Source organism: Pleurodeles waltl, chromosome 6 (genome assembly GCF_031143425.1).
Source record: "Pleurodeles waltl isolate 20211129_DDA chromosome 6, aPleWal1.hap1.20221129, whole genome shotgun sequence".
Lineage (NCBI taxonomy): Eukaryota > Metazoa > Chordata > Amphibia > Caudata > Salamandridae > Pleurodeles > Pleurodeles waltl.
In genome coordinates, this window is record NC_090445.1 from 491,017,134 (window position 1) to 491,044,634 (window position 27,501).

Below are 27,501 nucleotides of genomic sequence, written 5' to 3' on the forward strand. Positions count from 1 at the left end.
ATTTTGAGATCTTCAAAGTGAGCACGGCAAGGCCTCCTCTATTCAAAATGTTTTTAATTTGGTCACTGGGTTGTTTCGTAGGTGTGTGAATAGAAAGCAATGGTTAAAACATAAAAAATTTGAGATGCATGTGGGAGGGTGGGACTGGGGGGTTATTGAATGCCTCAGGATGGTGCGCAGTTACCGCAGTAACATAATGAGCTCATTTGTAAACCGAAGTGCAGTTCCTCAATAAGCAAACCTAAATGGTCAATAACATGTTTTCACATAGGAGTACAGAGCACCGAGAGCTCCATGACTGCCAGGATCTCATTAGGTGCATGTGTGGGGGTGGTGGTGATGGTGAGGAGGGATGCATTTACAGACCATTCCTCTCAATTTGCGCAGTTGGAGGAGCCAACTATGTTTTATCAAGGCCTAGAGAAGAGAGGTTTTTTTTCTTTCCATTGACTGATGAATTGCAGTCGATAACAAGCGGTGCGTCATTACTGTGCTCTGGGGAGCGCGATAATAGCTCAAGCAAAGATGGGATATGGGAACGAATCCTTAGGTAAATGCTATATTTTTAGGTCTCTTTTGTAGAGGTATTCCAGGTTAGCGATTCAGTCCTTGCGTACATTCTGCATGTTTCACTTCATCTTGCTTTCCAGAAGAGTATGTGGATTTTCTGTAGTTTATTTCTACATTCAACATATGACTCCGGTATAACACATACTTTGAACTGAAGAGTCTCCAACTGCCTAGGTTCAGGTTGCAGGTGGGTGTTTATGACAGCGCACAATTGAGACCTATGCAGTTGATGCTGAAGGCTGTATATGTTTCTCCCCATGTCTTTTCAGTGGGCCATAAAAGCTTGCAAACCACATGCATGTCAAGTCCTTCCCTTCTGTACCTATCGACAGTCGCATATGTGGCATATGATCCTGACATAACATAGCTAAATGACATTGCCATGGACAAAACCAATGGCTCTCGCATAGCCGAGACCGACTGACATAGCCATTGCTTGTTTTGATTTCCTTTAGTTTGCCCAATGGCTGCCATGCCGCTTGACATACATGTTTTTATATTAAGCACTTCTACGTGTTGTGTGTGTATATATATATATATATATACATACATACATACATATTTTACATTATGTTTCTGTTTTATATACCGGTCCAACGGTCATCTGTCATCTTGGAACAGTTAAAAAAAAAAAAAAAACACATGCATTTGCAATGCAATGGGTCGCACGTTTGCTCAGCTTAAAGCTATTAGTGTTGTAAATTCCTAACCGGACTTTTCTTGCCACATAAACTGAAAATTAAAAGTAAAACAGTTTCACATAATGGAGCTGCCATGAGAGCAAAGCAGACACGCAAAAGGAAACAGAAGTTTGCTTGCAGTGAAACATATTGGCAAAAGTGCAAATATCCATGTAACAAGGTCGCAGTCATGCAAAGCACTCGACTACTGCCCAGCAAAATCATGCTGCCTACGAATTAAAGAGAAAAAGTAGTCCCAAAACCATACTGAGCCTCGTATGTTTTCAGTAGTTGGCCAGTACATTTCAGGCGGGCTAAACACCGGAAAAGGCATGACCTATGCATGCCTTTCAGTAATTAAATCAGGCGAATTTTAAAAGGCAAGCACACAAACCAACCAAACTAATGGGCCTGACATGGGCGTGGTTAAAAGCCCACAGAGAGATTACACCAGGGACAGAGAGATTTGCGCTCGACTGTAACAAAAAGGGGCCCAGGATCATGCTGTGTGTGCGTGCTTGAGTGTCATCCAAATGGGCGCACCTCCAGGTCATGATGTATAGGGGTAACTTTCGTGTGAAGACATGAATGTGCTTTTTTTTGCTGATGCTATGCCAACCCTTTTTTATTCTCATGATAGTAGTCCTCATTATAAACAGAAAAAATGCAGGAACCAGCAAAATACATGGGCTTGCTGAAAAGCTCACACCTGACATGAGAATACTGAACACATGCCCTCAAGGTTGATTCCTGCTGCAGATGCCTTAACTCGTTAGTTAGCTCTCTTGTAATAGAATAAGGTATTTACGAAATTTGCAAACATGCGCTAATTTCCAAAGAAAAGTATGAACGGCTAAACAAAAGACTAAGTGGTGCTTGGCCTGCTGAAAGCCTTGCCCCTGGCCCTCCACCCCTGCCCCACAATCTGTGCTGGTTCTTTAAAATGAAGTGTCTTGTGTTTGGTTAACAATGTCTCGTTGTAAGGAGGCCTCGATATCAGCTAAGAATGTGAGCCAGGCAGTTGCTGTAGTTACAGAGAGGGTGTGGTTAGGGGAAAGGTAAGGCGAGCGAAGCAAACCGGCAGGAATGAGAGCGTCACCTGTCTACTTGTTGGTGTTTTAATCGCCACGTTGTATCGCTGGGCTCCGCAGAGAAGATACATTACTGCCTGCGTGTGCGCCTTCCGCCTCGGAGGGACAGGTTCCTGGAGTCAACAGCTACCGGTGTTTTTAAACTCTCCAACAAACAGCCCGGAAGACAGCAGATGTGTGTTTTTAGGTTTGAGTAATGGCGCGTGTTTGCTTTTGCTCCGTCCAGCACTACTAAAACACGGAGCGCAGCAGCACTAATACACCAACACGGAAACGCAAGTGAAAACAGACATCAAATATCGGTCCGCACCTCTAGGGTGCACTTGTGGGACAACAAATCACCGCAGGAGAAAGCAGTAGCTGCAGCAATCATCACTCTATTGCTTCCAGTGGTTTTTGTGTTCATTGTGCAAGGCAGGATTTGTAGGAGTACCGGTTTACCCCAACACTAATGTTACCATGACGTTCGTGCAACACCTTTGTTACTTTCGCCCTTACTGTTGCCATGGCATTTTTACACTCTGAAAAGGCCCAGCTGTCTATGTGAGGACTGCATCACACCAAGGACACCTGTCTAAATTACACCCTGCAGTAGCATCGGTGTATTTTCATTACAAGGGCAGGAGTTGAATACCAAAACCCCCGCACACACGCCATTTTGGCATAGCTTTTAGTAGGGCACACGTATCCGCCAAGAATCTGTGAATCAACACAACAGCACACGTGTCGGTGGCCTCTCCCTACTACAGTCTGGTTCGACTTTGCGGACAGAAATTGCAGAGCCGGGCCGATCCTGTGATATTTGCGCGGAGGTGTTACCAGGCGCTTCAAACCCCGGCAAAGTCCACTGTCTGGTAGGAGACCGTGACAGGGGGCAGCAGCGCCTCTTGACAGTTTTGAGAGGGAGGAGGGCAGTTTCGTCTTCGGGAAGGGCAGGGTCGATCCTTCGGAGAGAGGAGCCCTACCCGTGCGAGTTTCACTCTTGCAGGAAGAGGGCTGGGTGTTCCCTGGCTCTCCACCCCTCTGTGGGACTGACTACGCGTTCCACCTGTGCCAGTATTCAGCTGCCGTTCGCCACAGATACTGCAGCATGCCATGCTAAAGCAGCAGGCCCGGAGTACCCGAGGAGAGGCCCAGAACACCCCAACACCATGAAGAAAAGTCACTCCAAATCAGGGACCCTGACCAGGCTGTTTGGAAAGAAGCAGGCCAACGACAACCTTTTTGCTCCAAATCCCCCCTGGATTTTACCACAGACTTCCACCAAAGGAGACAAGGATACCTACGGTCAGTATATAATTTATCATAAATCCCTGTGTTGTAGTCGCCGACCGTTTTTATTTTACATAAATTCCAGTTTGCATTTCAACCCTTGTGGAATTTTCAGTGGCATAGTTCGGCAGGTTTCGGCTTTATCGATTTATTTTTGCTTACTTGTGTTTGATTGCCGTCGTCCCAGGGCTCTCAATATTTCTAGGTCCGAATCAAAGCAGTCAATCCAGTCCAGCTTTTGTGTGGTACACGTAGTCTCGATTTCAAAATGATAAAGGCACAGCAAGTCCAAGAATGCACAGAAAGACCTAGATTTGAAGCGCTGCTCCTGTATGGGTGGGAGATCTGGAAGCCGATATTCTTAAAGTTACCTTTACCTATATCTGTAAACAGCAGAGTGTTAAGAATGGCTCCTTTTCATGATTTCCAGGGCCAGTGTGGGCCTCAAAAGGCGGCCATTAGAATACACTTGTTTGTTTTCATCTCAATACCGTACCAAGGGCAGATTGAGCGCAATACTATACAAGTGCCAATTAATAATTCCAAGGACATATCACGGCACTGTTTGTTGACCCACCACACACTATTTCAGAGCGAGTCAGTTGCAGTCGGGTTAGCATGTATTATCGACTGCAGAGGACGTGGTGGAGTGGTCAGCTTGTTAGGTCTGGAATCATGAGACCTGATTTGTAAACAGCGCAGGTTGGAACATTTTGGTTTGCTTTTTGGAGTCATCTGGTAATTGTTGTGTTGTTATAACGTGCAAAATCCCTTTGTTTGTTTGAGATTAACTTCCTTATTTTGTCAAAAACTAGAAATGCCTCAAAACAAGATTAATCCGCAAAAGTATACATGTTAAAGCAGAGCATGTATATAACTATTTGCTCTCATAGCAGCATTCATAATCTACCATTGTCAGCATAGCTGCTGAGTTTCCTGTGTCCACGGGTGATGTGCTGCTCCAGTCCAGGTGTTTTCCTTAGAAGTCTGGGACTTTTAGCCCTGATTTTATAATGGAAAACACAAGATTGCAAATCCCAGGATAAACTTGGACTGGAACAGCACATGGACATGAGAATACTGCAGGGCTGTGTCAGCTTGACAACGCATAGTGAGCAAGGACTCGTAGCAAGAAGTACTGAAAACGATAAAGTTTTTTTCATTCCTGCTCTCCCTTTGTCAATGTTTTCCCCTCTTTTTCCCTCTTCCCTTGCGTCAAAATCGAATGAGAAAAAATTAGTGTCGGTCACTAAAACTGAGTTTTGATGGGCCCCACCACAGTTCAGCGCTGGTCTTGGAGTAGTAAAAATGTGCTACCGATTTCATTACAAGGAAATCGGTCTACACGTACCAGAACGCAAAGAAAGCATTCTGGACTGGATGGTGTAGGCATGCCTAGTACAGACAGAGAAAATAGAGAACCCTTTTAGTTGGGGTTTCGTTTTGGAAGGAGAGAGTACAGCACACTTTACTTTCGTGCCTACAGCGTTCACTCGTATCGTCATTTGCGCCTTGAGGTTGTTATAAGGTTTTTGGCGCATGTGATTATTGGAATCTTCTTCTAGACCAGGGGCTTTCTATACTGATGTCCTACATTGCAGGTTACTCTGTTTGTGCACGCTGAATTGTCTCTGCCCTGTTTTCAACCTGACATTCAACTTTGGACTCACGTTATGCTGCTAATAAGGCATTGCACCAGCGTGTCTGGTGTGTTGACACTGTAGCTAGAATGCTAAGGCTTTCAAACCGTCAACCGTCACCTCATGCCATCCCGGAGCACTCCAGTTTCTCAGGTCCACGCATTTGACGCTCATACAGTCCATAATTTTGCATTACTTTGTTGGACTAGTAGTCTGGATTATTCCATTATAAAATCAGGACTACATCCCCGAATGCAACTAAAAAGAAATAGCAACATATGTTTCTCGGAAACTAGAGACATTTGGCAACCCACTTAACCTTTTGGTGCGAACATTTTACAGTGATGTGCTGGTGCGTGGGTATCTTCCATTTGATAATATTCTGTAACTATATTATACAACGAGCATAGCCCAAAAGTAGACATGTGTTTTCCTGCGTGATAGTAACGAATGTTAAAGTGATACTACCAGTCCCAGATTGCAATTTTCCTTAGGCTAAAAGGGTAGGTGTGGAAAAAATGTGGCATATTCCAAGGGTCTCTTGGCAGCCATGAAAGGGAGCCAACGGATTTCAGTTTAGCTCTCAGTGAGCTTTATTCATCCTTTTTAGGACACACTGTGTTTTGCAAGTAAAAACCGGTCTACATAGTTGCATGGAGTTAAACGCACAATTCTGCCCGACCCCAATCCTCAAATGAAAAGATCTTATGAAATAAAAATTAGATGAAGTATACATGTTTGGGGATATAATTTGATCTTCTTCTGGAAGCATTGTTCATCGTATCTTTTTTTTGTTTTTGTAATAGCGTTACATTTTGTTACATAACGTAAGACATTACAAAAATGCGTCAGTAGTACATGGAGGTTGCTAGTTGTCGGTAGGTTATGTTTCCAAAGCTTTTATTTGAAAAGCATTGCATTCTGGGACTTATAGTCTTTCCGTTTTTCTGTTGAACCATGTGGGCCAACAAACCCAGTGACAGCAACCTGCAAAATTAAACTGTAGGACTGGAATCAAAGTGCCTTGTTCGCAGAGAGCCATCTGCTTTATCCAGTTTCACAGGCCCATTAAATGGCCACATCTGTTGAAAAATTAACTTCACCAGAAAATTAAACTGAAGTATGTTAGCAAATTAGTACAATACAATCAAAATGATCTTCTGCGTCGTCACTGTTATTACTCCTATGCCTGAAAACTGTTTTGTGATGAGATTTTTCAAAGCTTCGCAAAGCATTCATGACATCTATATCGTTCCGATCATTGGGTATCGTCGCAGTTTCAAGTAACTGAAAGCATGTTCTCATAGCTGTAATTTCGAAACAGTCCATTCCGTTTATTAACGAAGAAACCTATCTTGTTTTTTGTAGAACCAGGAGACATTTGCTTTTAAGTCCTCTTTCCCCAGATGAATTCACTAAATTGATAATTGAGTAAGTGGATTACCGCCCTCTCTATTCCCACTTTATTCTGTATTTTCCCAGTTTGGAGTATTTTGGGGGAACTCCTAAGTGCTGCATTGGGGCTATCGCACAATCACGGTATCCAGTGTTTCCTCTGTTTTTTCCCCGCACATTTTGTATTGTATATTTCATCTCTCCCCTTCCTGTTTTTATATCTCCTTTCCCACGACCAACCACATTTTGAACTGTGCTTGGGTTGTTACCGCCTGAAGACTACAGAGCCTGTTTTCTTCCCCTTGTAGTCGAGTTCTTTTGTTCACAAGGTCCACTGATTCAAACAGGGACTCTTTACAGGTTAACGGTATACAGGCCACGTTGCCCAGAACCCCATAATCGCAGATTTATGCCACGCGTGGCACCTCCAGCATGGTCGGACTGGAGTAGAAAATAAGCCTGAGCACCAAAAATAATAGTGGCCAACATTAGTGAATTAGATTGCTAAAAGAGTGGCCGATGTTTGCAACTTGTGGCAGTTTTGAACTTGTAAAGACATGCTGTATATGTGTCTAGCCAGGTACGGACGACCGCATGGATTTGAGCTTGCTGCAGGACTTTGGGGGTCATTCTGACCCTGGCAGTCATTGACTGCCAGGGTCATCGACCACGAGAGCACCGCTAACAGGCTGGCGGTGCTCTCAAGGGCATTCTGACCGCGGCGGTTTGGCCGCGGTCAGAAAGGGAAAACCGGCGGTCTCACGCCAGTTTTCCGCTGCCCTCAGGAATCCTCCATGGCGGCGCAGCTTGCTGCGCCGCCATGGGGATTCCCACACCCCATACCGCCATCCTGTTCCTGGCGGTTCGCCCGCCAGGAACAGGATGGCGGTATGGGGTGTCGTGGGGCCCCCGTAAGAGGGCCCCACAAAGAATTTCAGTGTCTGCTTAGCAGACACTGAAATTCGCGACGGGTGCAACTGCACCCGTCGCACCTTCCCACTCCGCCGGCTCCATTCGGAGCCGGCTTCCTCGTGGGAAGGGGTTTCCCGCTGGGCTGGCGGGCGGCCTTCGGGCGGTCGCCCGCCAGCCCAGCGGGAAAGCCAGAATGGCCTCCGCGGTCTTTCGACCGCGGAGCGGCCATATGGCGGTTCCCGCCAGGCGGGCGGCGACCGCCGCCCGCCGGCCTCAGAATGAGGCCCTTTGTTTTAATATTAGGGAAATGAGGAGTACAAACGGGCTAGAAGACCATACAACAGGCCCACTGTGTGAAATGGCCTCTTTTTGACATGGTTAGCCCCCACTTTGTGCTGATGTATGAGATAGCCTAGAAACTGATAGTGCCAGGGCCCCTGCTAACCTGGTTCCCTGGCCCTGAGCTCTTTCACTAAAACTGTTGTGATGCATTGGCACACTTGGATACACACTTAGCTGCCAATATAAGTAGTCCCTAGTAAAACGTACTCGGGTACTGAGGGTTGGCTCCTGAGGGCAGCAGCACTGATATTTCCACCCTCTAGGGCCATGCATCAAGGTGCACCCAGGACTGCCGCTGCAGGCTGAGTGTCTTGGTGCAAACCTGCCTGTGTGCCCTGTCCACCATACCCTGCATATACTACGGGTAAGACACCCCCCTGGCAGGCATTTCAGCCCTAAGGCAGGGTGCACCATGTTATATCTGAGGGCATAGCTGCATGAGCAATATGCCCCCACTGTGTCCTTGCCAAACGTGGTACATAGTGAATAAACAGAGAAGCCATTTTAATACATGTGCTGGACACTGGTCAATACGAGTTTCCCCGCTACATGATGGCCACTCTGAACCCTGGGTTGTTTGGTATCAAACAACTTGGAATGATAAAACCAACCTGGTACCAGTATTGGATTTATCCCTAAAAGTACTCTGGAGCCACCTTAGCGGTGACCCCTGCAAGAGCTGGCTACCCTGGCATGGTTGCTGACTGGTTCTATTCAGCCTGCGACCTCCAGACACCCAATCTTCATACCCTGGGGGAGAACGTGCACTCCCTTGGTGGCAATCTTCAAAGGGTTTACTGCCTTTGAAACTCTACCCCCAAGCTTGCTGCTAGCAGCAGATGGTCAACCTCTATGCAAACCCCCTACTTTTGGTGGGAGCAAAGGGGAAACTACACAAATGGTAGGAGGAGTGGCCCCACATGGTATGCACCACCCCTAAGGTGTTGCCTGCGAGGTGGACACTGCATTTCATTTTCCTCCATCTTAGATGGAAGGACAATAGTCAATCAGGTATAGGGAAGTGACCCTTCCCACAGGAAGTGGTCACTGTAGTGGGTGTAGCCACCCATTGAACACTACAAGGTTCCTCCTAAAACACCCACTAAATTCAGTATTTAGTGGGCATCATTAGATAGTAATCCGATTCAATGGTCAAAAGAAGACCAGCACCAAGTAGATCTGAAGCACAAGACTGTGGACTTGCTGCATAAATAAAAGGTGCCAAACCCTGCCTGATGCACCCAGGACCCGACAATCAATGCTGAGGAGCTGCTGGACAGCTGGAAAAACTCTAGAGAACTCCAGAGGACCTCCAGGTCTTGAAAAGTGCCCAAGAACTCCCTCTGGAGTGTAGGGAACACTCAGCAACAAGAAGAAACCTGCAAAAAAGTGAGGGTCACTTCACAGACCCACCAGTAACTCCCGTACCAGAAGATGCAGCTGGACCTGGTGACCGTGAGAATAAACCCTGCAAGTGTGCCAAGTGTGGTGGCACTGCACCCTGCAGTGGTCAAACCATACCAATACCCTGGGAATTGGTCAGCTGACATCTGACACCAGGAAAATCAGCTTGCCCGGGCCTGAAAAAGACCAGGAGGAAGCCTCTGTTGAGGGACTTCAGGAACACCCTAGACCTCCCGCCAGAGTGACTCTGTTGTCCTGCAAACGACCCTTGAACTGGCTTGTCTCCAGATCCAAATGGCATCTTGCGCACAGCTGCTGGATCCCCGATTTGCTCTGCACCCCGCTGCCCTGTGCCCTGCAACAAAGAACCTGTTGTGCCCTAGGGGTCCCTCACCCCTTGCAACCTCAACCCTCCAAGGGAACCCCAAAGAACCACCTCAAAACTTGCCTGCACAGACCTTTTCCAAGTGCTCCCCCGCAGTGGCCCTACACCAGCTCCAGAGACCTTTCACTGTTGCTCCCGCCAGAACCCAGAGCCGCACAAACATCTCCAGCTGGCGCAGTGTGCCCACTGGCGACCTCGACCAACCTGAAAAAGATGAACTTAGTAAAACAACCGTGTAATTTTGTATGTATTTTTAAAGGTGACTTCCCATTGATTCCTAAGGTGCATAAATATGCACAAAAAGACTATTTTTTTAAACTTCAAACATTTATATCTTAAAAGGTACTTAACCAGTAGTATTTTTTATAAATTGGCCTCAAGTTATTCCCTTGAGTGTGTGAGCTGTATGGTTGATACAGTGAATACAACAAATTCTTTGCACTTCTCCAAGACTGGCCTAACTGCTGGACCATGCCACCTTAAAAATTAGAGCATTAGGTGATCTAGATTTTTACCTCTGTAAACCAACATGTGGTTGCCTGGACCCCATGCACAGTGTGCCTAGCTTTGCACACTACATAGAGGGCCAGCCTCCTACACCCACAAAGAGCCAAAAAATAGCCCACACACTGACCTGCCAGAACAGCCCTTGGACCAAAGTGATTGGCCCATAGGTCAGTCCGAGCTTGACCTCTACCCCTATAGGAAACATTTGGTTTTGATTGCTGGAGATGTATATACATACAGCCAACTGTTGATGCCCATGGCTAAAATATGCTTAAGAACTCGTTAGAAATGCACAGATAGCAAAAACTATTTTCTTAGAGTAAGGCAGGCAAAATATTTTATTTCTGCTTTACTAGCTCATAAAATTCTCATGTTAATTCGAAATAGCTAAGGCTCAATAAAAAAAGTAAAACCTAAGTATATTTTAAATATATATTTGAAAACACACAGATGGTCATACCTCCAGTGGATTTTCAGAGTTAGTACAATAAGTTGTAATTTTTGCAAAATCATTAGGGGTTAACAAAAGTGGTATTAAATGTTATTTGGCAGTCCAATATTGGCATAGATAAACCTGGCTAGAGTCGCCATTTGACCTAGGATGGCAAGCCACACTGGAGGCAGCAGCATGTTTATAAACCATGAACTAGCTCAAACAATCAACCACTTAAACTTGACCAGCTGTCCGGGTACACACTTTTAAAAGAAAAGCAATCAGACTGCTTGAATCGCAGCAGCTAAAAAGCACTTCCGGGGTTTGTGAACAGCAGCATGGAGATAAGTAGCATGACTTCTAGAGGGTTTAAGCTTTCTGCTCTCCTGGTCCATATTTCTTCAACAGGATACTGCACAGAGGACCATCCCACCCTAGAGGTGCCATGTTAGGTTAATGCGCTCAGGTTTGTATTGACCGAGTTTAGCTGAAATTACCCCCCCTGTTTACTAGACCCTGGGGGACGGACGCACGCACAGACGGTATCTTACTCCTGTGGTACAACACTATGCACTTTGTTTTCACCTAATCCTCGGTGATTTTTAAGTTGGTAATTTACAAAATACGTTTTACTGATTTCTTGCACTATATAATCTGCTCTCCAGTACATTGCTGCAGAGAGAAATAGGTGGGCATTTTTTACTTAGCGGACCATCCCACCCTAGAGGTGCAATATTAGTTTGATGCACTGTAGATTGTGGTGACCAAGCTGGGTTGGAATTACCCCGCTGATTAAATGTGTACGGATGCACCGCTGCTGTGCCAAAGGCAAGCTCATGTGCTCCATCCGTACTGCGTCCAGCACCAGCCACACTGCCGAGTTGTTTCCCCATCAGAAGTGGAAAATTGGATTTAGTCAGCAGGAACTCAGGAAAGGCATTTGTTGCTAAAAAAAAAAAAAGAAAAGAAAATACTGAAATTGTATAGATCAAACTATTCAACCACCTGTCCCAGGTGTGATTTTCACTGTGTGGGCAAAACAACAGAAGACACCCTTGAAAAAACAGGGTAATTATGGAAGGAAGCTAATAATTGTTCAGGCCTAATGACAAATCTGATTGAGGCATGCCTCATTAACACGAGGTCCTTCCCTAAACACTTGCTAGACATTTTTAGCCTCCTCTGTGAAAATAGGTGGACCTAGTTTTCCTCACTGAAACATAGCTAAGGGAATTCTCTACGCCTGATATAGCTTGTACTTTTCCCGATGAGTTCTCACTGGTTCACCTGGATCTGCAAGATTACTCAGGAGCGGGAGAGGCCTATAGGCATCGTTCTCAATTCTTTTTCACTTAAGACCAAAGTTAGAGGAATTGCAGGATATTGAAGGTGTGCTTTTCTTGATTAACATTACTGCTGATTTTGACAAGGTACCAGCTAACGCTTTAGGTATTTTCTTTATATCTAATACTTGAAATTTACGGTGTTGGGAGATTTCAGAGTTCCTAAGTTAGACCTGACTGTAAGGCTGCCAGTCTGTTAAGGGAAGCCATACTTGATTTGACTGTCACAAAATTGGAGACCATGCAAGCACATAAAGCAGCTCACGCAATTGTATTTTTTTTGTTAATTTTTGAAAAAGTTGTGTTTGTATATTTTTATTGAGAAGTGCATGCCAATGTATAAACAATGTGTTAAAAAAGATAATTAAACAATAAATCAAATTATGGTCACATAGTAAAGTATTATGAAACATTAACTTTTCAGGTTTCTAAACACAAAAAAACATAATACAGATATCAATAAATGCAATATGAGATATTTTTCATAAGGCATTCAGCTGTGAATTAAATCTTAGAAGTAGACCTATAAAAGAAAATCTGGGAAGAAAGAATTATGCAATATGTATTAAACCATATATTATTGGTAGTTAGAAGATAGTTGAGTTAGTAGTATCATACAAATCCACATATATAGCATTTCAAATGGAGATATTCCTGTCAATTCAACAATGTTGAATAGGTGAGCAATAAGTCCTAATTAAATTAAGTGTTAATTGGTGAAGCGTTAACTGCCGTAATAATAACAGCATGTCAAGAAAGAGGGAGGGTCTCCTTTGTTGTACTTTCTAATTAGGAGAAAGCATTTAAGTATGAATTTTAATAGAATATGTATTAGCTAGTAACGGTTTCCAAATTTAGATGAAAATTCCAACATTATCTTGCAATCTGTAAATCAGCTTTTCATATGATGCCTTCATATACATTTCAATAAGCCATTCATCATGTGTAGGCCATTGTGGTGTACTCCAATGTCGTAATATACAATTGTTTTGCTACAGTAAGTGCGATAGCCATCAATCGTCTTGTATGGTTTGTTAGATTTGGGAGATCAGTAACACCATGTAATATAGCTAATTTTTTCCGTTAAAGGAATGGGAACATGTATTACTCTAAGTAGAGAGGAAGTTATGGAAGACCAGTATTCCGTCCAAACTGGACTTTGGAATAATATGTGTAGTATATCACAGTCCTCATGGGAACACCTCCAGCAGGTAGAATTATGTACTAAACCTGTCGTCTTGAGTTTTTTTTTTTGTGAACAGTACCAGTTATGAAGAATTTTGAAAAGAGTAAATTTCATTCTTGCCTCTCTGATTCCTTTTATCCATGTTCATAATAACATCTGCCCATTATTAATTGGAATAAGCTACATTAGGTAACACTTGCCATTTGATGTGGTATTCTGATAGTAATGGTGATGTGTAGTTTATGTACTATGAGATTATAAAATCCAGAGACTGCTCCTTCAAATCTATTGTAAGACTGGGGAATCCTCAGGGATCCACGGAAATGGTTGTAGTCTACTAAATAGAGCTTGTTTTAATTGTAAGTATTTCCCCCCTTGAGAGCTAGGGAGTTGAAATTCTATCTGAAGCATTTTAAAGGTTTTAAGCTCGCCTTCTAAAGTGAATAAACGATCCATCATTAGAATACCTGCTCTCTCCCATATATCCAAGGATATGGTCTGTTTCCCTATTCAAATATCGGTTTAATGCCATATGGGAGCTTTATTAGGTAGTCTCTGGTTACTCTTAAAGAGTTTGTTGGCATGTACCCAAATCTTAAGCATAGATTGAATAATAGAGTTGTAAGTTTGTAAAGCAGGCGATTTATGAGTACAAAACATTTGGAAACCTGAAAATGCCTGTACAGATTGTCTTTCATTAAGAACCCATGTGGGGGGTCATCCTGTTTTGACCAAAGATAAACCAGTTGAGATAAACGGAGGGTTGTACTGTAATACTCAATGCATGGTAAACTAAGGCCACCATATTGCCTGTGAGCAATCAATTTGGAAATTTTGAGTCTAGGTCTCAGAGATCCCCCAAATAAAGGTTTTAATACCTTTGTCCATGTCTCGCAATATTGCTATTTTCACTGTCAAAGGTAACATACCTAAAACATAAGTGAAACAAGGCTCTATAATAATTTTTACTGCCTGGACTCTAACCCAAAAGGACAGGCTAAGATGGGACCATTCTTTATACTCTGACTTCGTTTTAGCAATAAGCGGATCTAAGCTATCTTCAATCATACATTCTAAACCTGTGTTGATATAAATACCTAGCTACTTCAGGCTGTCCGCTTTCCATAAAAAATTGTAGCCTAAGATAGCTGCTTTTGTTGTACCCCGGGATACCGGGTGAGCTTCACTCTTATTTCAATTGACTTTGTATCCAGAAATGTTTGAGAAGCGAGAAATAGTAGACATGAGTGCCAAGAGTGAAGTAAGTAGATCAGTAAACATGAGTAATATGTCATCCATGTATAGGTGTAGTTTTGAGATTCCTGCTGGTGTGGGAATGCCTGCTATTTTTGAGCACTGTCTTACTGCTGCATCCAGCGGTTCAAGTGCAAGAAGAAATAAGGGGTGCGTTCAAGGCCAACCCTGGGGGATACCTCTTTGCACTAAAAAGGTTTTTGAAAGGAAACCCTCACAATTCAATTGTGCAGATGGTGTCTCTTATAACCATTTAACCTTAAAGATATATTCATTACCTAATCCCAACCTATGCAATGTATGGAACATATAGCTCCTGTCAATGCAGTCAAAGGCCTTCTTGGCATCAAAGGATAACGCTACTCTGTCTTCTTCAGCATCCTTGAAAAACCAAAGTATGTGAGCCAAAGTGCGGAGATGGCTACAAGAGATTCTCCCTGGCATGAATCCAACTTGAGAATTATGTATGAGTTTTGAGATAACTTGTTTGAGTCTTTTGGCAATAATGGTGGCTAATATCTTCAAATCTTTATTCAGAAGAGAAATTGGATGATAGTTACTGCAGTATAATGGATCTTTCTCAAGACTGGGAAAGACAGTTATGATAGCTTTATTTGAGAGTGAGGAGAGAATACCAGTTTCCTCTGCTTCTTTATAAATGTTATAAAGGGCATCTATCACTTCTGTTTTACCCAACATTAAAATTCCCCAGGAAAACCATCTTCTCCCGGTGCTGTATTGTATAGGAGACTGGAGATTGCTTGCACAATTTCATCCTTTGTTATTTCGGTCGCCAGTATGAGCCGGTCCTGTTCATTCAGACAGGGGAGTGTTATTTTATCAAAGAATTCCGGGTTTTTTGAGGAGGTCATGATCAACTTCTGAACTAAAGAACTCGGTATAATAATCTGCAAACATATTGGCTATTGCTTGAGTCTGAGTTATTAGCTTACCTTCAGGGTTATTTATAGCTGGAATAGCTGTCATAGCTTCTCTCTGTTTTAATCGTGCCTCTAGTAAACGGCCTTCTTTTTCTCATTGTTCGTAATTGCGAGCTTTGTCTATATAGCATATATTCTGCTTTGGAAGTATATAGTGTAGTAAGCTGCTTTTTAGCTTTTTCCAATCGACATCTGGAAGTTTCAGTTGGATTAGTAAAATGAGCATGTGAATGAGCATGTGTCAATGTTTTGATATAATTTTTCAAAATGGCCTTTTCTATTCTGCGTTTATTTGTTATGGCAAAACCTCTCATGATTTGCCACCTAATGGTGGCTATTAGTGGAGAAAAAACTGAGCCTTTGTTATCTTTCATATAAGTAGTTAAATGTGATTGTAATTGTGACTTTTCTGTTGGTAGTTTGTAGCGAGATATGTTTAATCGCCATGGTTTCCTACAAGGGCGTTTCCGACCCCAATCAAGCTGGAAACTTATAGGAGCGTTATCTGACAGTGCAATTTCTAAAATATCACAATCTAGTACTTGTGTTGTAATAGAATGTGAAATAAGGAAGTAATATATTCTAGAATTAATATTATGTACTGCCGAGTGATATGTGCAGCTCACACTCTTGCTTTAATTTTTTTTTCAAACTATTCCTATCTCCTGCTAGGCACATGAGACTGCCTTATCTGGGTGGATCATTGGCAAGTTCCCTTTGGTTTCTCTCTTTAGGGGAGCAGTCACACAACCATGGAACATCCAAACCATCTCACGTGTGCACAACATTTCAGAAAATAACCTGTCAGGTTTACTCTGTCCTACTATGCAAACACTGATGAGTAACATTAAACTGGACTTATGGACTTGAATCAATGCATTAATACACAAATATTTTGACAGTATGATGAATTAAACATATATATTGGATTCATGGTGGGTCTACCAATTCCTTTTGCAGTCTTAACCATCTAAAAGATTGATAACTTATTCTCCTTGGTTTTACCCTGATCTTAGAGAAGCCAGAAGGCACTGTACACAGTTAGAAGGAAGGTGGCGAAAAAACTATGATGACACTGCAAAGAAAGTACATGAGGATGGTTTATAAAGTTTTCGTAAATCAAATTGTAAAATGCAGTCAAAATTCGTTGCCACCCAACTTTCTTCTGTGACTAATACCCCAAGAGTGATTTTCTGAATTGTCCACTTCTTTCTCACTCCTTCAGCATGCCAACAAAGATTCTTTCCATCACAGATTTACTGTGACTACTTCTCAGATTTTTTTTTTTCCACAACAAAATTGAAAATACTTATGCCAGTTTTGGTGACGAGGCTGATATGTCCACTCAAGAAAGAGTTGATTTTGAGAGAGCTAAGGAGGAGGTCCCTTCTTAAATGTGTTTAATAAGATCTCACTAATGCAGAAGCACTCTCTAACTGCAATTCAGGCTCCCCTCTTCACACTTGCCCACCACATGTTAAAAAATGCCCTTTCCGTCATCAGTCATTATTTGAATGGCCTTTTAAATTGGTCCCTGGAAACAGGAGTAGTCCCTTTAAGCTGAATGCCACATCTTGGGGGGAGGGAAGCCCAATACAGAGCCAATTATTAGGAGTAACTTTAGACCAATCTCTCTTTTCCTGGTGATTTCAAGAATGTTATAAAAGATGATCAACTAACAGCTCTCATAGATTTTGAAAGAGAACCAGCTATTCCATTGAACTCAGTATGGCTTCCGCCAAGGATTTAGCACTGAAACGGCCTTGCTAGAAATAGCAGAATTAATTAAGGTGAACCTAGATCAGGTGTATCTTATTGGACTTGTCCACAGTCTTTGACATCATGCCTCATACAATTCTATTTGAATGCTCTGAGGGCATAGGGATTCAACATCTTCCCCGACAATGGCTTCAGTCTTTTCTGTCAGACAGGTTCTAAACTGTACATCTCCCTTCTTTTACATCTGTGTCCTATCCATCCACCCATCCCCTGGCTAAATTAGTTGAATCCTTGGTCGCAAAGTGGTCTCATATGTGGACGACATCCAGTTGATGTTTTTTTTATTTTCCTACAGGTCAACAAAGGGATACTAGAAAACGTTCAGGGCTGCCTCAAGAGTAGCAAAAAGGTGTCTAAATTTTAATTCAGAATTGTCTGAAATACTGTTTTTTGGCAACATCCAGTCACCATGGGCTTACAGCTGATGGCGAGAGGAATTGGGTGAGCTTACCTTTCCATCTCCTACGATCAGGAAATAGGTTTCATATTTGATAAGGACACCTTTCTCCACCCCAAATTAAACCCATCATGGCCACCTGCTTCACTTTTTTTAAGATCTCTATAGAAAATCTTAGTCCTTGACCGTACCCTGAGACCAATAGTGCATTAATTGATTCCCAGTAGACTGGGTTATGCGAAAGCGCTTTATTTAGGGCTGCCTCCTGTCTTGATCCAGAAGTAACAGATGGTCTAAACTGCAGCAACTAGGGTAGTCCTTTAACATTCTGTGAAGGCATTCCATCTCCTCCCTTTTGGAAATAAAACATGCATTAGCTCCCAGTTGAGAAACATTCAGTTTAAGGCTCTGGAGATTACACACAAAAATGGCCCATGTCATCTCAGGGATAGGTTTTCTACTTGTTTGCCAACCAGACCTTTCCATTCGGCAAACCAAGTCTTTCTGAATAAACTCAGGATATGAAGAACACATGGGGACCGCAGAGGAGGACATGCGTGGAAAATGGGGAGGTGTGCGTCGGTTTCTCAGGGTGCACACAGACGATGCATCAATGCTTTTCCACGCAGGAAGGGTTTAGAGTCGATGTCCTGCGCACAGGTACGGATCCTCTTCGGGTTGCCCGGGGACGATACGGAGAAATCCTGGGCACGCAGGACGAAGTCACAGGAGCTGTGTCGATCCGATGGGCGATGTGAGGACATTTCTGTCGCACGGTAGGCGCTGCGTCGATTCCTCTCGCAGGACGTCAGGCTGCATCATTCTGGTACAGCTATTCGTCGATAAGGTGGAGTGGGCGTTGAAGTTCTGGTCGCAACACTGGCGCTGCGTCTATCTCCACTCGGGAAGCCTGGCTGTGTCATTTCGGTTCGGTGATGCAGTGATTTTTCTCGTCGCGGTGCAGGCTGTGCATCTTTTTCCGCATCTGTGCGTCAAATTTTTGGCGCATAAGGATTTCTTTGCAAAAAGTGATGTCTTTTTGGCCCTGAGACTTCAGCAACAGGAGGCAAGCTCAATCCAAGTCCTTGGACAGCAGCAAGGCAGCAGGGCAACGGCAAGGCAGCAGTTCTTTACAGCAAAGCAATCAGGTGAGTCCTTTGGGCATCCAGGCAGCTTCTCTTAGCAGGTTGCAGGTTCTAGTTCAGAGTTTCTTTCCCAGGTGGTATCTTTTCAAGAAGTGTCTGAGTTGGTAGGGTCAGGGACCCAGTTTAGATACCCAAATAATCCTTTGAAGTGGGGGAGACTTTAAAGAGTGGCTTAGAAGTGCACAAGGTTCACTTTCAGTACAATCCTGTCTGCCAGGGTCCCAGTAGGGGAGTTGGCAATCCATTGTGTGAGGGCAGGCCACTGTCCTTTGAAGTGTAAGTGTGTCAGGCCCTCCATCCTCCCAGCTCAGGAAGACCCATTCAGTATGCAGATGTGTGCAGTTGTGACTGAACATCCTGTTTTTGTGGTTGTCTGGGTAAAATGCACAAGGGAGCTGTCAACCAGCCCAGGCCAGATGTGGATTGCAGGGCATAGAAGGTTTTAAGTGTGGAGAAATGCTCACTTTCTAAAAGTGGCATTTCTAAAATAGTAATATAAAATCCAACTTCACCAGTCGGCAGGACTTTGTATTACCATTCTGGACATACTACATATGACCTGTTTACCCCTTTCTAATCAGAATCTACCACTCAAACAGTTTGAAAGGAGCAGGCCTCGCAGCTGTGCAAAACGAATTTAGGAGTTTTACACTACCAGGACATATAGAACACATATGTTCATGCCCTGCCTTTTACTTACATAGCACCCTGCCATATGGGTTACCTAGGGCCTACCTTAGGGTTGATTTATATGTAGAAAAAATTGAGTTTAAGGGCTGGCAAGTAACTTTAAATGCCAAGTCGAATTGGCAGTGAAAATGCACGCACAGGCCTTGCAGTGGCAAGCCTGAGACATGGGTAAGGGGCCACATATGTGGGTGGCATAATCAGTGCTGCAGGCCCAGTAGTAGCATTTAATCCATAGGCCCTGGGCACATGTAGTGTACCTTACCAGGGACTTATAAGTACATGAAATAGGCCCATTGGGTATGAGCCAATGTCACCATGTTTTAAGGGAGAGAGCATATGCACTTTAGCACTGGTTAGCAGTGGTCAAGTGCTCAGAGTCCTAACACCAGCAAAAACAGTGTCCAAAAGTGGAGGGAGGCAGGCAAAACGCTAGGGGTGAATACTCTAAGGCTGTCAGGACTAACAGAGTTTATTCAACAAGATGTGCCGGATGGGAGAAACAAACCTGCCTGTTTACTGGAGCCCCTGTGGAGCAAGTCAGATGGAGAACCCAGTTGAGTGTGTTGGACAGACATCTGGAAGTCCTGAAGAGAGTAATCCTTGGGATAGTTGTACGGACCTTCTGTTGGAACTGGGCAATAACCCACAGCGTGTTTTTTGCAGTTCCACTACACACTTCTTCAGCTATCTATTGTAGGCAGCATTGCTTTGAATACTACAAAGAGTGATCTTTGGTTCATCCCCTTGCTCATTCTCTATTTTAATTGCCTGCTCTTTATGAAATGGCTTTCCTCCATATTCATGTGTTTGGCCCACCCATAAAACAGTTTACTACTTCGCAGTCTCTTCACAAGATTGTCCTGGTCAGGTTAGCTAGCCTTTTACTTTCACTTCCAAAAGTCATTACACGTAGAATATGGTTAGAGATTTGAGGACTCAGTGGGGAAGCTCCAATTAATTATGTCCAAAGAGAAGTGACCTTCAGTCCCCATAGACCTCCGTCTTTTTTGTGTTGTGTACGGATTAGCCTTGCTTGCTTAACTTCTCACTATCCACCCCAGAGGGCATCATTCCTGCCTTTGCATTCTGAATGGCCACAAATGTCTGGCGTCCATTACTATTGAGAAAATGTATGCCTTACATTTTTTAGCCCATTCTTCAGAATCAGGCGCTAGAAGTATGTTGAGGTAAAAGGCATTGTCTTGAAGGGACATTATGATTGAAGCGTAGATATGGTCTACTAGCCAGAAATGCAGCAATCTCATTTCTCCTGATAAAAAGGAGACCAGGGAATACTCTTATCCAGGTTCCTACCCTCAAGTGGAAGACTGCATTTCATCAAGAGGCTCTCCAATATTTAATTTCTCTGGCCTTCTAGGAGCATTACATAGATGAATGTGAACTGGTAGGCATCTGTCTCCAGATCACAACCATTGCACAAATTTACAGGTCTTTGATGTTTTGAAGTCAGGGGCAAGCATGTCAGTTTCTCAGTGTTCTCTTTTGCACAGTGACTGTACAGTGGGCCATTGAAGGTGGCTAGCCTCCATTGATGGCTCAGTTGCTTGGCCAATGTATGGTCATATATCCATTCGTAAGTGGTTGGTTCCAGAGGGAATGATGATGGAATTGTTAGAGGCCTAGAATTGATGGTCACAGCACAGCTCAGTTTCCCATTATGCAAATATCTGCTTTCACCTTTACAGGACATTGTGGGCATTGTGATAAGGCAGTGGGACAGAATCCGTTGCAATGACAGTCGGTGGATGGTTTAGGTGGCACATCAATAATTATGTAGCAAAATGTTAGGATGTGCCAGGGACTGAATATATACAGGATTATTACCAAGGTTGACTATGTGTTTTTTGCACCACGAAGTTCTAATATCCTCAAATGTCCAGTTGGTAGTGATGTACTACAATCCTGCAATCGGATGAGCAATTTTTTGGCAAAATAGTAGCACAGATTCTAAGCACATTATTTTTATGGTGCTGATCTACTGAACTTTCCAGTTAGAACTTAGTCAAATTTTAATTTACCTGAGCCTCTTGTTAACAATCAGTCATGTATTTGTAGACCGCGACTTGTCATGCACAAAAGTATCCAGGCGCTGAGGATGGTCTAATTTGAAAAGCCAGGTTTTGAGCCCTTTCCTGTAGTCTCTGGGTGAAGGGGCGATGAGGAGGAGGTGGGTGTTCCAGGCCTTGGCAGTGAGAAAGGAGAAGGAGTGACCTCCAACGCTGCAGCGGGGGGTGAGAGGGATCTGTGCTAGGGCCTGGTGTGCGGAGCGGAGGTTACTGCTGGGGAGGTGGAAGTCCAGGCGCTGGTTCAGGTATGCGAGTCCTTGATTATGAAGGACTTTGAAGGCGTGGGTGAGGAGCTTGAAATGGCATCGCTTCAGGACAGGGAGCCAGTGGAGGTCCTTCAGGTGCTGGGGCATGTGGGCTCTTTGGGCAGGTCAAGAATCAGTCTGGCAGCAGCATTCTGTATTGGTTAGAGTCTGTGCATGAGTTCGGTGGAGGTGCCAGCATAATGCGCATTGCCGTAGTTGAGGCGGCTGGTGATTAGAGCACGAGTCTAATCGTCTGTTGATAGGGAGCCACTTGAAAAAGTTTCTGAGCATGTGGAAGCAGGCTGAGGCAACAGGGTTGACCTGACGTCTCAAGGAGAGCTCAAAGTCTAGGATGATGCTGAGGTTTCGGGCATTGTCTCTTGGCATGGGGGTGGGGCCGAGCTCTGCCAGCCGCCAGGAATCCTTCCAGAGGGTGGAGTGTTTGCTGAAGATGATAATGTCTGTCTTGTCTGTGTTCAATTTTAAGCAGTGTCCTTCATCTATGCTGCAACGCTTATAATGCCGTTGTGGAAATTCTTCTTGGTTGCAGTGGGTCGGTGGAGAGCAAAGGACGAGCTTGGTGTTGTAGGCATAGGAGATGATGTTGATGTTGTTAGATCTGACAATGTCTGTGAGAGGCATTATGTAGATGTTGAAGAGTACGGGACTGAGGGGCGAGCCCTGGGGGGGCGCCGCAGATGTTATGCTTGGTGTGTGATGTGACGGGCAGGAGGCACTTTCTGGGTGTGTCTTGTAATGAAGGATGTCATCCATCTGAGCACGTCACTGGTTATTCCTATCTGGTGTAGGCACACCAGGAGGCAAAACATATCAAAGAACCAAGTGGTGAAAAGTATTTCCAAAAGGAAGAAGTAAATGTATTCCATTGTTCGTGTAATGCCTACCCTTAGCCAAATCAAATGGAGTCATAAATCAAGAATAAAATGAAAAGGAGGAAAGAGGGATATGAGATATCATGTATAAGACATTGACTCCAACAAGTGCCGTCCCACAGCGATGGAACGACTAGTATTAATCGACTCATGAAGTCATAATGAGCTGCACAGCAGGATGTCCCCTAAATGGTGAGGGGTATAGTGAGCCCATGCTGTAACTGGGTCAACCAGATAGGCTTAGCGATTAAGAAGCATTCTGCCAGGTAGATGGTTGAATAAATACCTGGGTTTGCCAAAGTGGTCGTTCTCCCTGAAGAATGGAGGTTTGAAGCATCTTTTCTTATTTACGTTGCACTGCAACAAGAAAGTGGGACCCGGGGAACTGCCTTTTTGTTACCTTCAATCCTCTTTATTTTTAGTTCTATTCAGAGGTGTAACACAGGCCCCTAAAAGTCCATGGTGGCCACCCTTTGCACTGCTTCCAGTTGAGTCTAAAGCCTAGGGCGGCACATATCATTTTGTGTTACACTGCTGGTCCTATTCTTCCTTAACTGTTTTTGCAAAGCAACCTTCCACCCTGTACCTGTTCGAGGCATCAACCCAGAAAGGTCTTTATTCTTGGGAGGATACTGAGAACCCCAAGTCTTTATATACACCCATACTCAGAAAGCAGGGCTAGCTTTTCTAGGAGTTAGCAACAGTGACTACTGCCACACCCCACACGTAACTGTGGCGAGAAGGAGTAAGACTAGAAGTAACTTCTGGTTACTTTCTGGATAGAACCGGTTATCTCTGTCTCTGTGAATCTGCCTTTGGTATATCCCTGTTTTATTCTTGCTGTATCACTTAGGCTTTGTTCATCGGGCTCCTGGGGAATGGGGTCCCTGTGGACGAAATTGGCCTGGGGAGTGGGGCTATGTGCCATCTTCCCCTTTAGAGAATGGCTGGGCTCCACACGATGGGGTTCCTGGGCCAATATTGGCCCAGGGAGAAGGGCTGCATGCTCCTCCCCTTTAGAATTTGGCCAGGCCATGGGAAATGGGGTCCCTGGGGGCAAAATTGGCCTGGGGAGGGGCCCCCTGCTTCCTTCCACCTGAAATGTTTCTGGGCCCCAGCGGATGGGGTCCTGAAGGCCAAAAGTGGCCCAGGAAGAAGATCCATGCTAAAAAACGTGCCAAGACCTGGGAATGGGCTAGCTTGGGTCAAAAGTGGCTGGGGACGGGAGTGCGTGCCCCTTCCCCCTTTAGAATATGGTCAGGCCTGAGAAATGGGGTCCCTGGGGCCAAAATCGGCCTGGGGAGGTGGGTGCATGCCTCCTCCCCAAGAATGTAGTTGTGGCCCTGTGGAATGGGGCCCCCAGGGCCAAAATTAACCCAAGTGGGGGGGACACACTCCCCTCAAAATGTGCCAGGCCTCAGGAAATGGGACCCCTGAGGGCCAAAATCAGCCCAAGGAGGGGTGCTGCTTACCCCCTCCCTTAAATATGTTGTCGGCCCGGCAGATGGGGTTCCCGGGGCCAAAAGTGGGCCTGAGCGGGGGACCTTAGGATGGCTGCTTTTACAGGGTCAACCATGGGGCTCGGCCCCAGGCCAGGCTTTGTGCCAGCAGCCCGCTACACACGACCGAAGCCAGGCCCTGTGGCCAACTTCTTGCACATGACCAAAGGCCGTGGCGTGTGGGGGGGTTGGCTGTGGGGCCTGCCAGCATGCCAGACCATGCACAGCTTGTGGTTGGCTGCATGCGGCTAGGCCCTGCGGCCAACCCCCCCTCACCATGCATGGTGAAGGGCCATGCACGGCAGTTGAATTAACACATGGTAATTAAATATCACTTTATGTTTAAAAAAAAACTCGAAATTCATTGAAAAAAACAAAGGTTACACGGACATTATAGTTGGATTCAGATTTCTCACACACAAAACCATAGAAAATCAACAGTTATAGTTATACTTATCTCAAGAAACTATAACTCATGCCCTAAGGTAACTGTAACTCGTGCCCTCTCCATGTACTACTAATTACCGCACATACAACAGTCATGAGATCTTCTATGACATCATTGATGATATCACTGCAATATTTGCTGTAAAATTATTGCTGAGTAAACTGGATGGCGGGGCGCAAGTTATACTGTAGTTCCCTTAGCTCCCCCAGCTAATCAACCAGGCATCTGCTGCCCACACACTAAACTCTGGTAACTAGTACAAACATAATGTCATCAGCCAGGCTGCACCCACCTCAAGATTTGACTACCGTAAACTGCTGTTGCTGCTCAAATTGTGCATTAATAATGAAGGCGTTGCTGGTAAAAACCGAAGGGGAAATAAAACGGGCATCATCCTGTGAGACCTTGCAGAAATATACATGGCATCATAATACATAGTTTTAAAAGACGAACATTACAGGACGGACTGTAATATTTAATGCATTTTTGTGTTTACTTTGGCAACACGTTTCTGGCTTTGTCGTATCAATAAAGTGCTTTGTATTGTGTTGTTCAGCCCCTGTCTTTGGGATGTGCTTCATAGACAGCGAGGGAACGTTCCCTCCCTTAAAGACCAAGCGCGCCAGCTAACCTTACCTCAGACCCCACCTCCTCAGCGTGGAAAACACAGTGACCTGACCACCCCCTGTGACTCTGGCTCCAAAGAGAGTAGCATCGTCCGGCACAATCGTACTGCTAAGCCTCGACTCTGATCACCACGAGCCATCATCTCATCCACACCCATGACCTTTGTTTTGTACTGCTGTGCTTCTGCATTAAAGTAGGAAGACCTCTAATACTACTGATATAAATACAAGTGAAAAGTAAGCAAAATTGCCATTTTAGTCCCCTTTCCGCCAAAACACTTGTATTAAGTGGCTGCTCAAAACGTTTATTGAGAAAGGAAAGCGCTGTTTGAATGTACAATACAAAAGAAACGCTAATTATATTCCTACCCAGCTCGCTGCTGACTGCCTTAGTCGTTAAAAAGGCCATGACGAAAACCACAAGGAAAGCCATCATCAGTTCTGTCATAAAATGTCTGCCCTTCCTGCCTAGCCAAGCATGAGCTGCCTTCAAGTTCCTCAGTTTAACACACAAGGCCTTCTGCAATACACAAAGGCCATAACCAACCTGGGCAGCATAAAATGACAAATCCAGCCAACAAGCCAATCTTTTTCTTCAAAGGTCTCATTTTGCTAAATCCTACGCTGGGCAATAGTCCACCTGCCCGCTAACCTTCAGAAAACATCACACGGCCTTCTTGCTTTCTCAAGGCTCTGAATAATAAACATAGTTTAGGAATGTCAATTCAAAATTCTCACACTAAGACTCTGATCACAGCAGGGCACCACACAGCTCGCTTTGCTGTGCCTGCTGCCAAGTATTCTTCATAGATAAGTACTACCTAAAGGGGTAATGCTAATTTTTATACATTACAAACTCCAAAAATCAATGTTCCAGGCACTTTAAAACTCTTTTCAGATGTCTCACTGTCCCCTGGGCTGTGTCATTGCCATGTGGCACCCAGTAAATGCTCTTTAATCAACATTGCCCAGCAGCTAAGACTGTGAACAGTGTAGGCAGGTTTGGGTTAGTGGTTCCATCTTCTCGCTCTCATGCCAGCAGCAGGTACCCTAGACAACTTCCATATGGCCAAGTGTTGATGTCGGGGCAGCACGTGCTAGCTGTTTTGCAGGGTAGTCAAGAAATAGTGCGCCTATGAGAGTTTCTGTTGAGGAAATGAAAGAAGTGCCCAGGAAAACACTAAGGAGTTTGGTCATTGGATTCTGGCCAGAGGGGCAGAGCAGGGTCCATTAGTGTCTAGAAATGTGAAACCTGTAGGGTGCTGTATGTGTTTCTCTCTCTCTTTTCTGTTTTCTTGACTGCATCAACTGCATCAGTTAAATGTGTCATGCAAATCTATGACCGATGCTGCTCCAAGGACACCTGCTGGAGGAAGAATTTAAATATGCTGCGAATGCGATCTGTTCTAGAAAGACTGATCATTCTGGATCAGCTACTGATTCTCTCACAAAGATCAAAGGTAATTAGTGACCACAGCATGGGCTGATCACTGCTCATACTTGGCCAGTTCATCCAGGTCAACCACTGAGAAATAATGAGGCATAGAGGTACCTAGGGATAATGAAAGATCTGGCATAGTGCAAACCCTGGTGAATCAAATAGCTTTTACACTTGCGACTTATGTCCTTGCTACAACAATATATATTTATTTGTTTATTGGAGTTATTTGGGTAATGTGGTTCGAGAAACAAAGGCAACATGTTGCTTCACAATTAAAGAGTATGATTTTACATATATATATATATATATGTAATATTTCTTACAAAGCAAAGTACAATCTTAAAATGTGAGGTATCAGTTGCTTTCAGAATGTGAACAGATTAGGGTTCAGACTTAAGCTCTCAAGTAGTTGATTCCATGCTCTTAGAGCTTGGAATGCAAATGTTTGTTTTATCTACTGTCTTTTTGGTTTGTGGGATCTCACCTACGTTTTCAGACATCTGTGTGATCCAGGCCATTTTGAAGTGAATGTAAAGGATGCTTGTGAATGTCCAACTTGTCCCTTTGTTTCAGCGCTTTCGCTACTTGATCTACAATTTTGAAATTCTTGTGATACTTAGTGACGTTCTTTCTGCTCAACAGAAGGTACCGGCATGTTGACCTTCCTTATAGGATTTTAATGAGACTCGTTTCCTCATTGACAGTCAGTGAGCTGGTTCATAGTTATGTTGATTCAATGCCAACATCTTCTTAGAGGTGTACTTTCAAATTGACAAGTCCACTAGCGCACATGCATTGTCCAAGCCAGTAGTTCTTGATTGCCCAAGTGGGTGCAATGGCTACATTTATACTTTATTTTTATTGCAAGCATATGCCATAAAATAAAAAAAGAAAGC

The 27,501-nt window shown here is 44.1% G+C and overlaps 1 protein-coding gene across 2 annotated transcripts in view; it reads left to right on the forward strand.

Annotated features, from left to right (window-relative positions):
• Positions 1 to 2,286: 2,286 nt before the first annotated feature.
• LOC138299924 (uncharacterized protein C6orf132-like) overlaps positions 2,287 to 27,501 on the forward strand; it is a 157,082-nt gene continuing 131,867 nt past the window's right edge. The window contains exon 1 of one of the 2 annotated variants that reach the window (XM_069238641.1): positions 2,287 to 3,628. In XM_069238641.1, coding sequence (XP_069094742.1) covers positions 3,493 to 3,628 — 136 coding nt within the window. In that variant the 5' untranslated portion in view covers positions 2,287 to 3,492. Of the gene's footprint in view, positions 3,629 to 4,213; positions 4,316 to 27,501 lie in introns of those variants that run through there. The other variant, XM_069238642.1, reaches the window with a different exon arrangement.